The sequence below is a fragment of the Stegostoma tigrinum genome, chromosome 9, assembly GCF_030684315.1.
Source record: "Stegostoma tigrinum isolate sSteTig4 chromosome 9, sSteTig4.hap1, whole genome shotgun sequence".
In the NCBI taxonomy this organism is placed as follows: domain Eukaryota; kingdom Metazoa; phylum Chordata; class Chondrichthyes; order Orectolobiformes; family Stegostomatidae; genus Stegostoma; species Stegostoma tigrinum.
This window is the reverse complement of record NC_081362.1, coordinates 59,611,212-59,623,814: the sequence shown is the minus strand read 5'-3', so window position 1 is coordinate 59,623,814 and position 12,603 is coordinate 59,611,212. Positions and strand designations below refer to the sequence as shown.

Genomic DNA, 12,603 nt, shown 5'->3' with positions numbered 1-12,603 from the left:
ACACTGCTCTGCGGGTCAGTGGTGGATGGAGTGGATGTTGAAGTTGATGGATGGGGAGGTTGTTAAATTTCCTGCTTTATTTCTTGGTTGATGATGTGCATTTTAAGTGTTGTTGGAGATGCATCATGCATTAATGTAGACTGTATTCCACAACAGCCATGACTTGTGCCTTGTAGACAGTGGGCAGGCAATGGGAAGACAGGAAATGAGTTACTTGTCGTAGAATTCCTAGTCTCTGACTTGCTCTTAGAACAAAACATTTAAATGGTTGGTCTAGTCTGTTCCTGGTCACTGATAGCCCCCAAGATTTTGCTTGTGTGGATTTCAGCACTGGTACTGTCATTGAACGTCAGAGGAAGATAGCTAGATTCTTCCTTTTTGGAGGTGGTCATTGCTTGCCTTTAATTTGGTCTGAATGTCACTTGCCATTTACTAAGCCAAAGCTAAGTGTTGTCCAGGCCTGTCTTCGTTTGGACATGGGCTGCTTTCATATCTGAGAAGTCATGAATTGTGTTGAACATTGTGCAAATATGAGGGGACATCCCCGCTTCTGACCTGACTGGAGAGGCTGGGGTGGGGATGGGGCGGGGATGGTGGTGGAGTCAGTGTTGAAATAGCTGCAAGTTGTGGAACACTGTGCTGAGGAATTCCTCTGATAAACTCAGGCCGTAATTATCTGGATTGAATTCGTCCTGATTGCTTTACACAGGACATACCTAGACAGTCTTCCACAATATCGGTAATACGCCAATCTTCAAGCTGCACTTGAACAGCTTCACGGAGGGCTAAGCTAGTTCTGGAACATAAGTCATCAGTACTACTCGAATGCTTCAGTCATTCCTTGATATTACGTAGAATGAGTCCAGTAAGTTGAATACTGGCGACTGTGGCAAGAGATCTTGTTGGATTACCCATTTGACATTGTCTGGCTGAAGTTGATGCAGATGCTTCAGCCTTATGTTTTGCAGTGATGTGCTCATCATCCCCTATTATTAAGGATGGGGATATTTGTGGAATTATCACTTCTGATCCTTGTTTAATTGACCACTGCACCACATTTGAATGTGACAGGACTATAAACCTCAGATCTGATGTATTGCTTGTGAGATTGCTTAATCCTTTCTGTTGCATGCTGCTGCCATTGTTTGGCATGGAAATAGTCCTGAGTTGTCGCATTATGAGGTGGACGTTTCATTTTCAGGTCTGCCAGGTGCTGCTTTTGCACTCTTCTTTGAGCCAGAGTTGATCTCTCAGCTTTATCAGTGGTAGAGTTAAGAGTGTGCCAGGTGATGAAATTACAGTTTGTGGTTGAATACAGTTCTCCTATTGATGATGACCCACAGTGCCTCATGGATATTTGAGTTGTTAGTTCTGTTAGTCATCTGCCCCATTTTAGCCAGTGGTAATACCACACAACATAATGGAGAGTATCGTCAATGTGGAGACTTTGTCTCAACAAGGACAGTGCAGTGGTTGCTCCTATTGACATTGTCATGGACAAATCCATCGGTAACCAGTAGATTAGGTAAGGATGAGTTCAAGTAGTTTTTACCCTTGGCTCCTTCGTCATTGCTGTAGACCCAGTCTAGCAGCTATGTTTTTGAGGATTTCGCCAGCTTTCGTAGTGCTACTATGCCAGTCTTGGTGATGGACATTGAAATGCCCCAGCTAGAGTATGTTTTGTGTTCTTACCACTCTCTCAATGTTTCCCTTAAGTGGTGTTGAACACGGAAGAGTACTGGTTCATCAGGAAAGTGGATGATGGAGGTCCCAATCAGTAGGATGTTTCATTGCCCATGCTCAGCTACATGCCATGAAATTTCATAGGATCAATGTTCAGGACTGCTAGGGTAATTCCTTATCGAAGGTATACCACTCCGCTACTACCACTGGTCAATCTGACTTGCTGGTGGGACAGTGCAGACACAGAGATTGTGACGATGGTGTCTGGGACATTGTGAGTATCACTGTCGGACTGTTGTTTGATTATTCTACAAGACACCTCTCCAAATTTTGGCACAAGCTCCAGTAAGGAAGATTTTCTAGGATCAATAGGGCTGTTTGTTGTTGTTTCCTGTGCTTAGATTGGTGCCAAGTATACTGTCTAGTTCCTTTCCTTTCTTTAGATTTGCTAGACTATTTTAGAGGGCAGGAGGGATATATTTTATATACACACACATACCATCACTGTAACTTGGTCAAACTTTTGGAAATGCCTCCCTAACAGCACCTTGGGTGTGCCAGTTTTAAGTTGCAAATTGGTACACCACTAAGAACTGTAGTGTTCAAGTAAGTAGCTTGTGTTGTCTCCTTGGGGGCAATTAAGGATGAGCAATAAATGCTGGCATGGCCAGTGATGTCATACTCTGCAAGAGAGTATAAGAAGCTACAATTTGTTGACTTCCAGGTAAGAGTGATTCACATTGGTCCATATTATAAAGTTAAGTTTGCATATATTAAGAAAAATGACTAAATGTACTTGATATAACTATTAACCAATTGCTGCTCTGAAAAAAATGGAACTTTGCCCAAAATCTTCAAATGAAAGAATAGTTTAAGTTATAGCCATAGAGATGCACAGCATGGAAACAGACTCTTCGATCCAACTCGCCTATATCGACCAGATATTCTAAATTAATCTAGTCCCATTTTGCTAATATTTGGCCCATATTCCTGTAAACCCTTCCTATTCATATACCCACCCAGATGCTTTTTAAATGTTGTAATTGTACTCGCCTCTTCTGGCAGCTCATTCCATGCACGCACCACCTTGTGTGTGCAAAAAGTTGCCTCTTAGAACCCTTTTAAATCTTTTCTGTCTTACCTTAAACATATGCTGTCTAGTTTTGGACTCGCCTCCCTGGAGAATTCTTGTATTGGAAAATAGGGACTGAAATCAGAAGCAAATTGACAATAAGTAAAAATCATTGTCATCAAGTAATCAAAATCTATTTCTGTGAAATAGCATCTTCAAAAATAATTCTAAATCTTATGTTCAAATTTGCTGACAATATAGAACAGTGGAAATTTATGAATTTAAATTTCTCTGAATAAATTTTTTATATTTGTCACGCCATTTATTTCAATGTCAAAATGTGAGTACAGTTTCCAAAGTGTTAATACATATCCTTGACCAAATTAAGACAGTACTTTGTCAATTATATAAAAAAAATAACAATTAGATTTGCCAATTACTTTTTGCCTGACTGGCAGTGTTTCACATAGTTGAGGTCAAACTGTACCACATGCTCCTTTTGACTGAAATAGCTGTCAAATAGGTCATATCAAAATCTCTTAAACTATTGCTGGTTTGATAGGTTTTCAAGCGAGACTCACTCGACTGTCTGGAATGGCAAATAGAAATGGCAGAAAGGAGTCCAGGAAGATATCCACAGAGGTAATCACATTTATTCTTTCTCTTTGTCTTGTGTTGCTGCTGTGATAGTTTAGATTGGTACCTCACAGAAGTTAGGTAGTGAAGATGTTATAAAGACCTTGGCCTGTGACCTCTGCCCTCTCTGGTCATGGTTCAGGTGGCCATCTATCTCTTGATCCCTTTCTTACCTCCTTTCTGTTTCGCTTCATTGCGAGCCTGAGCATAACTGGGATTTGTAGCCTATTTTCCAGTCTTATTGCAATCTCACAGTGGTGTTTTATAGGAGCCATTACAACTGATGGATTAGTTCTCATGGTATTTATGACATATGACGCACCCATGGTGTTACCAGCAAAGGGCATGAAGAAAGGGGGGGAAAAATAACAACTGATTCCTCCTCCAAAACCTGAAGGGTGTTAAGCTTTATTTTGTGAGAGACGTGCATTTACACGGTGCTGTGCTTGTCTTCTTTTTTGGTCACTAGCAATCTAGTCTAAAATTGTTCTAAGCATCTAGAAACTGGCTGCTAATGTGAACTGCTGTTGATGAGAGAGATGCATAGTTTGCTAGCTGGAATATGTTAATGAACTAAATCAGCTGTGTTAAACTCCCATATGGATTATGAAAAGTTCTTTTATTCCAGTGCAAAATTTCTTTAAATTAAGAGAATACGATTAGCATGAATGTTCATTTTAATTCACACATACTGACCAGTTTTTGTTTAAAAAATGTGACTCTTTTGTCTTTGTCTTTGTGCAATTTTTGGCAGAGTACAAAAGTAAATCAGCAAATTTGAAATTATTTTCTTCTAAATATGTAATTAATGAATATGGATTATGATTTTTTTCTTTGTTGTTTTGCTATGCTTTCATGTCGTGTACTGCATTTTAATTAATCCAGCAGAAATTATGTTGGATAATACTGGATTATTATTAGTGGCTTTGATTACAATATTTTTACCAAAATGTTCACATGAAATTAATAGATATTTGGCAGTACATGTTAAGTGTTATGAAAGCTTTCTCAATTATCTTTTTTTTTCTTTAATGTATTCAATTTTATTTTGAGGATTTTACTTGCATTGCACATTTAGCCATGGGAAGCAAGGGCACAAATTTACCAAAGCTGTTTAAATCTACATTTTAATTTACTTTTAATTCTATTTACTGTTCTTTGAAATTAGAAAAAAATCCCTACGCTTGCTCTATTTGGTTGCAAGAAATGGATTGATACCTTAAGCCTCGTAGAGTTAAAACAGAAAATTGTTCAACTGTATCTGTAAATGGATTTGAGATCATGGGTATGAGTAGGGTACCTAGCACCAAAGTCTTGTCACAGAATTAGATGTCAAAAATCTTCTTCTGGTTTAGATATATGGTTCACAGCCACTGGGTATGATTAATACATACAATCTAAATCATTGAAAGTTCCTCTGTTCTTTTTGTAAAATACAATAGAGCACAAATCACTTAAACCATGGGAGGATAACAATTGGAAAATAATGCATCTTCTCTACCAATGAATTGTCAGTTATATCTAATTTAACCAAAATCAATTCATCTTTCTTGCATTAGATGAAACTACTTGCAATAAATCTTCACCTAATGTTTGATCCATCTTTTTGATACATCTGCAACACTATTTTCAAGCCTGCAATCCTGCATTTTAAATCTATGGAAATACATGGAAGTCTTGTGTTTTTTCCACCCTTCAGAAGCTAACATTTGTTTGCTAGTCGGGGACTATTTAGCATATCATTTTTGTTTTGACCTGCTCTTTCTCTTTTTGTTTCTGACTTTGATTTCCTTGCATCATCATCATTGTCCTACAGTGTTTTTGTTTTTATTTCCAATTTCTTTTGACTCCTCCCCCCCCCCCCCTGCTTTTTGTGCCTTTACCTGGGATTTTTTTGTTCTTAGCAAGTATTTTTTTTAATGAAATGTCTCAAACTGTCTGTCATAGTCAAGAAGTGGTCAATAACTGGGTTATGTATAACATCTATCATTGTTGTTTATTCATCAGTGATTGGATGACCTATTGTGATTTGAGGTGACTGTAGAAGTGAAGTTATTAGCTCATTGACCAAACTTATTTCCAAGTTACAGCACAATATGTGAATAATTTGTCATTAATGGGATCAACTAATTTTTTGATAGGCAGGTCTTGCAACACTTGAGCACTTGAGCTCTTAGAATTTGGTTGTTACTGTTTTTTTGCCTTTTTTCACAGATTTGATTTGTTTGTTTATCTTGTTTACTTATTACATTGACTTGACATTTTCTTACTACTTAAAATCTGATTCTAGAGAGATTTAAGTTTGTTTTCTTATTCAATCCTTATTTGCATTTAAATTGCCAATTCTGAATGTCCAGTTTAGCGACAGGTGGATTGTAATAATTATTTTCAGTAAAACAAAGCACAGCTGTTTATAAACTTAAGAGATTTTGACGGCGCGGTTAAAGAAATCCTTTTCCCATTGGCAGGAAGATCAGTAATTCAATGATACATACTTAAAATCAACTTTTTTTAATGCAATAAATTGCAGAGATCTAGGAATCACATCCTAAAGAGCTGGTGTCACAGATTCAATAGTAGCCTATTGATTTGAAAAGGAAAATATTACAGGACAATGAGGAATAAAGAAATACCATGAATTAGATGTCTCTTTCAACAAGCTGGGTCAAATCAGATGATTGTGGTTGTCAGAATGGCCTGATAGGTTGCATGATTTTCTGAACAATACTGCATAAATGGAGGCCACTCATGCCTCTGCTGGCTGTTTGAAAGAGCTGCCCAATTGCTACCAATCCATGGCCCTAAAACAATATTCATTTAAAGTACTGTCTAATTTTCTGTTGGAAGGTGCTATTGAATTTGCTTCCACTGTCCTTACAGATCATAACTTCAAGGGCACAGAAATACAATCAAAGCATCCCTGCAACCCGTCATCTCTTTTCTGTTTTTTTTCAGTCCTTTTGTCACTGGCATAATAAGTTTTTCCTTCTTTATGCTGTCAAATCCATGTTGACCATTTATAATTTCAAACTTCTCCATTCAAAATTTTACATCTTGATGTAAAGGCATCATTGCTCCACTTTATTTAAAAAAAACACTTTAGCCAGTCACAACAAATATTTATCTCTTTTTATAGTTGTTTAGCATGTAGCTTCGTACTCCAGTTAAACTTGGTTAGATTGTTCTTTTTGTTGGAAGTCAGTCATCTCACCTCCAGGACATCATTGTCAGAGTTCCTCAGAGGAGTGTGCTAGGCCAGATCTCATTCAGCATTCTTCAACAATGACCTTCCCTCTGTCATTCTGTTAGAAAATTGTGATGTTTGCTAATGATTACAGAATGGTCGTCACCATTCACGGCAACTCTGAAACTGAAACAGTATACGTCTATATGCAAAAAGACGTGGACAGCTTCCAAGCTTGGGTCGGTAAGTGGCAGGAAACATTCATGCCTTCAACAATTAGTCCCTTTACCACCATTGCACAGTGCCATTTATGTGCATCATCTACAAGATGCACTGCAATAACTGATCAAAGTTCCATTGACAGCACCAACTAAACTACAACCTCTAACACCTAGAAGGACAGGGTATCAGATGTATAGGAACAACATCACCTGCAAGAATCCCTCCTACTCACAGCATCCTGACATGGAATTATATCACGATTGCTTCGATGTCAAATCCTACAGCTTCCTTGCTAACAGCACTATGGATGCCCCTATACCCCAAGGACTGTAGAGTTTTAAGAGGGCAGCTCCCCATCACATCCTCCGGGCAATTGGTGAAGGAAATTAAGTTTAGTCTAGCCAGTGATGCACACATCCGTGAGCAAGTTTTAAAAAATGATCAAAATTGAAGCGGGAGCCTGTTCCAAAGTTGTCTTGAGTGAAAAAGAGTAGAGTTCCATTATGAGAAAACGAAAACACGACAGTAAGCACAAACTCGGATACAAGTAATGAGATTCCAAAGAAAGACAGGGAAGGGTATCAGGAATCGTCCAGGAAGATATAGTTAATTGCAACTATTTTTTTAGTATCGTTGAGGAGAAGCAGCTGTTATCAAAAACCAAAATTGCTGGAGCAACTCTGCATGTATAGCAGCATCTGGGGAGAGAAAGCAGAGTTGACATTTTGAATCCATTGACCCTTCAGAACTCAATATTCCTACATCTGCTCATTGATTTCCTAAGCCGAGTACTCTTAAACAAAACTCTTCATCCCAAAGCCTAACTTCCGGAAAGGTGTGAGAAAATGGGGGGGATTTGTGTCCTTTTATAATGATGTTAATTTTGACTCAGACTGATCTTCATTTACTGATGGTTTCATGAACTTAGGTGATCATAGCAGCCATTTGTCCGGATTTTACATTTTCCCTCTCATCTTTAATCCATGTATCTAGTCTCTCCAAGAACTGAACACACTCACCCCTGACATCATTATAGTAAATGTCTTCTGCACCCCACCAAAGGTCTTGATATCCTTCCTATAATACGTGGCCAAAATTGAACCAAATACTCCAGCTGAATCTGACTTTTCAAAAAAATTGTAAAAGGTATTTGCTTTTATAATCTTTATAATAAAGGCAGCAGTCTTGTTTTTTTAATATAAACCTTATCAACTTTGTCTTACACATTCAACTATTTTGTATATACATCCCTAAACTGTCTCAAATCTTGCTCCCCTTTTAGAATCATCCATTTGGTTCATAGTGCCTTTCGTTAAGCTTCTTCTAAAAGGTATCCCTTAAGACTTGTCTGTATGATATTTCATCTGCTGTATGTCTGAGCTTTCATTCATCTGCTTATGTCTTCGAGAAGAGGTATTTCTTTACACTTTGTTTATTACATTTCTGAATTTTATGTAATCTGCAGACTTAGATATCCAAAGCATAATTTCAATCCAAAAGAGCTGTGGTCCTGCTGCAGACTCCTGGGAAATATCACTCTATGCCTTATACAAGTTTAAAAAAACAACCCCTCATTGCCACTCTTGGGTTTCTGTCTTAGCCAATTTTGTATCCACGCTGCAACAGTCCATCTAATCCCATGAGCTTTAACTTTGACGACAAATCTACAGTGTGGTACATTTTATAAAATGTTTTTTGCAGTGCATATACAGACCATCAACCACATTACCCTAATCAATCCTCTCCATAAAGTAATCAAAGATCGATATAATGAGTTAAACACAATTTGCCTTTGATAAATTCAAGTGCTAATTAATTTTGTATTTGAAGATCTTTCCACAGATGTTAGACTGTCTGGTCTATGGTGCCAGATTTATATGTCTCCTGTTCTTGAACAGGGGTTAAACATTTTCAAAATTCTAGTTCTCTTGCATCACAATTGTATCTAAAGGAGGACTGAATGCCCTGAGCGCAGTTTTCAACCTTACTTACCTCTGTGAACTAGGACACATCCCATTTGTGCCAAGTGCTTTTCTATTTTGAGTAATGCCTACCACTTGAGGTATCTCCTCTTTAAATATTTTTATCCTATACAATTTTCAGAACCAGATCTTTCACTGCTACATTAACAAAATCCCCTTTTCTAGTGAAGATAGAAGCAAACAGAGGGCATGATTGCAAAACATCTGCACAAGAATTCTTCTTGGTTGCCAATAGATGCCACCCTTTGACTATTTTTGTGTTGTTTTATGTTAGTTTCAGGCCATGCTTAGAGACTCTATACATCTTTTATTTCCTCTTTGAGAGCTTTTCTGTTTTTTATATTCATTTTAAGTTTCAATCTGAAGATCTTTACTTCATTCAATCACAGAAAATGAGTGTCCCTGGCTAGACAAGTAGTTACTGCCCATCTTTCTAATTGTCTAGAATTAAGGAACAGTCACATTGCTGTGCTGTGGGTCTGGTCTCATGTAATGCAGATCAGGTAAAGATGGCAGATTCCCTTGTCTGTAGAACACTAATAAACCAGATGGGTACTTATGACCATCAGCAGTGGTTACAGGGTTACTATCTGGCTAGCCTTTTATTACAGTTGTTTTTTTAGTGAATTGAAATTTCAACTTCTGCCAGAGTGTTATTTCTATCCTGACCCTCCAAACAAGTCTGAAATTCCAGATTTCTAGTCTTGTAATGTTGCCACTAGAGTACCCCTCTCCCTTGCATTTCATCATAATTTGCCTTATTCTGCTTCATTTAATTTCCAACCTTTTACTTATCCAGAGAGCTTTACTTGGTTATCCTTCCTCTCCTGCGCCCACCAACCCCCTTAACCCACCATGTATTCCATACCATACTATTTCCTCTTTGAAGGCCTCCCATTGTTTACTATTTTAAATTCTAATCCACTAGCTTGGACCCATTTGACCTTACTAAAATTAGATCTTCATTTAAATGTTATTGCTAATTTGTTCATTGATCTTTTCCACAACAATTCTTGACCTATGTTATAATCACAGTTTCCTCGTGCTGACCAATGGAAGCAGGTTCTCCATCTGGCACTTATTTCCAATGACTGCTTCCAAAGCTAAGTGTGGAGCTGGAGGCACACAGCAGGTCAGGCAGCAGCAGAGGAGCAGGAAAGTTGATGTTTTGGGTCAGGACCCTTCTTCAGAAATGATTTCTGAATCAAATGGATTTCTGAAAAAGGGTCTCAACGTGAAACATCAATTTTCCTATTTTGCTGCTTGGCCGGCTGTGTACCTCCAGCTCCACCTTGTGTTATCGCTAACTCCAGCCTCTGCGGTTCTTAACTATCTCTGAGTGAACTGCATCCAAAGCTGTTCCTTTCCTCGAAACAAGGATGTTCTTGATAGACATTCCTAGAATTCATTGACGTTTTGGCAATGTTATTTTCCCAGTCTCTATGTGATTGATTATTAAGTATCAATACCATAATACGTGATGACCCCCATTAAGGACTCTATTAAAAGCAGAATTAACAAAAACGTGATTATGTTGCTCTATTATTATTCAGTGAAGGTATTATGAAAAGCAGTATTGATCAGTGTTAAAAAAAATAGTTCTTTCGGAGTTGTGCACTGGATTTTTGCAGAAATCCCCACACTGCTGAGTTGAAGGGAAATTGAAAATTCCAACTGATAATTTCACTCTCATCTGGAAGCCTCTGGGATACTTCCTTAATGTTGAAAGATTTGAGGGCTTCCAACTCACGCATAACAGCCAGGGAAAATTAAAGGATTGAAACATGAAACAAGGGTAGCTAGGATTTCTGAAAAAGGGTCTGGGCCCGAAAAACGTCAGCCTCCCTGCTCCTCTGATGCTGCTTGGCCTGCTGTGTTCACCCAGCTCTACACCTTGTTATCCTATATATTGGACCTCAGTAGACAAAAAGGAGGCTCGAAAAACACAGTTGGTCAGGCATCTGGAAGAAAGGAGAAGTCAAAGTTTCGGGTACTTGCCTTCTTCAGGATTGGATGTGGAGGTAGGGGGAGCTGCAGATAAAGAAGGGGAGAGGTGGAGGTGAAATGATGGTGAAAGGTGGATACTGGTGGTAGGTATGACCTGGTTGGTGGTTGGGAGGATGAATGCAGTTGCTGGCTGGAAGGGAGGGTCAGAAGGTAGAATGGAAGGAAGGAGGGGGCCCTGGAAGGGAAGCTGGTGGGGGAGAATGGATGGGAAGGTTATTTGAAATTGAGTCTCCACTGTTGGGTCTTCCAGCTATAGGGTGCCCAGGTGGAAGATAAGGTGTTGGTCTACAAATTTACATTGAGTCTCTGACACTGGAGGAAGCCAAGAATGGACATGTCAGAGGGGGCCTGGGGCGGGGAGTCAAAGGGTAGTGCTCAGGAGGTTAGGTAGGCCATTACAGACCAGGCAGAGATGCTCGGCAAAACAGTCACCTAGTCTAGTCTCACCGACGTGGAAAAGGCCACATTTGGGTTTACTGGGTGCAATAGACTAGATTGGAGAAGATGCAGGTGAAGTTCGGTCTTATCTGAATTATCCAATTTTAAATAACTTTGCCTCCCATCTGCTCAGCTTCCATTCCAGCCCCACCTCCTCCCTTCCTTTCCACTGTCTGACTCTCTCTCTCTTCCAGGCACCAACCTGGATTCATCCCTCCCATCGACCAACCAGGCTATTCCTACCACCAGTGTCCACCAATCACCACAATTCCACCTCCATTCCCTCCCCCCCCACCCCGCCCCAGCCTTAATCTGCAGCTTTCCCTACCCCACATCCAGTCCTGAAGAAAGATAGTACCCGAAACATTGAGTGTTCCTTTCCTCCAGATGCTGCCTGGCCTGCTGTGTTCTCCCACCCTCCTGAATGATACGTTGGATTCCTTCATCTGCAGCTTTTTTTGTCTCTAACATAGGATATCAGGATAGGTTATTCAAGACAAATGAAGCATAATCATGTTTCATCCAATTTATATCTGTTAGTAAGATGCAAAATGTGTGATTTCTATTGCAAACGACTCAGTGGACAAGTCTGCTAAATTTATCCTACCCTAAGGGATACCTACACATCATGAATTTGTCGATGTCTTGTAAACAAATGTATGAATGCTTCTGAGAGTGGACACGTTGCACTGAACTGAAGTTGTAGAAAAGAGTTATAGCAGTTTTCCAGCATGTGGTAAATGGAGGGGTGATATATTGCCTGCAAGTACATTATTGAGTCAATAGCTACTGTGATATCAAAATGATTTATTTTGGGAGTTAAAAAATCATTTGTTTGGATTGATTAGTATTAATTAATTATGCTAATTATCTAGCGAGCAAACAGATGTTTTTTAGAGCTAAGACTAGAAATGAATTGCAAGTCCTATTTGTTTAACTAAAAATAACAACATTTATTATTGTGTGCTACTTTTTGAAATACTTAAAATTGGAAACATGGTTATGTTTTGCGTGCATTGTAATTTAATTTGATTCAAACTCTTTCTTTGTCATTCCTTTGTTTCTTGCTATCTCTCTGCTTAAATTTCATTGATTAAAGGGCTAGACTATTAGTGCCCTCGTTTACCAAGGTTCCTGATTCTTTTCTGTCTTCACATATTTGGCAATTTGTGACAAAACAATTTCCAGCAAAGGTCAGTGAAAAAAATCCAACTAACTGGGCACACTTTGAGGTGCCATCGAATAGCAAACTCTCTAGGCCCTTGAGGTACAAGCATTTTTTTGATATTTGCATCTCCTGAACTGAGCATGCACATCATAAGTATAGCAGTACATAAGTTAATTAAGTAAGGAATCATTTTGATTTCTGTTGTTTTCTC

At 38.8% G+C, this 12,603-nt stretch overlaps 1 protein-coding gene across 3 annotated transcripts in view; it reads left to right on the top strand.

Moving 5' to 3' along the window:
• LOC125455096 (G patch domain-containing protein 2-like) overlaps positions 1–12,603 on the top strand; it is a 255,807-nt gene that overhangs the window by 51,095 nt on the left and 192,109 nt on the right. For all 3 annotated transcript variants that reach the window (XM_048536660.2, XM_048536658.2, XM_048536661.2), the window contains exon 5: positions 3,318–3,397. In XM_048536660.2, the coding sequence (XP_048392617.1) occupies positions 3,318–3,397 (80 nt within the window). The remainder of the gene's footprint in view (positions 1–3,317; positions 3,398–12,603) is intronic.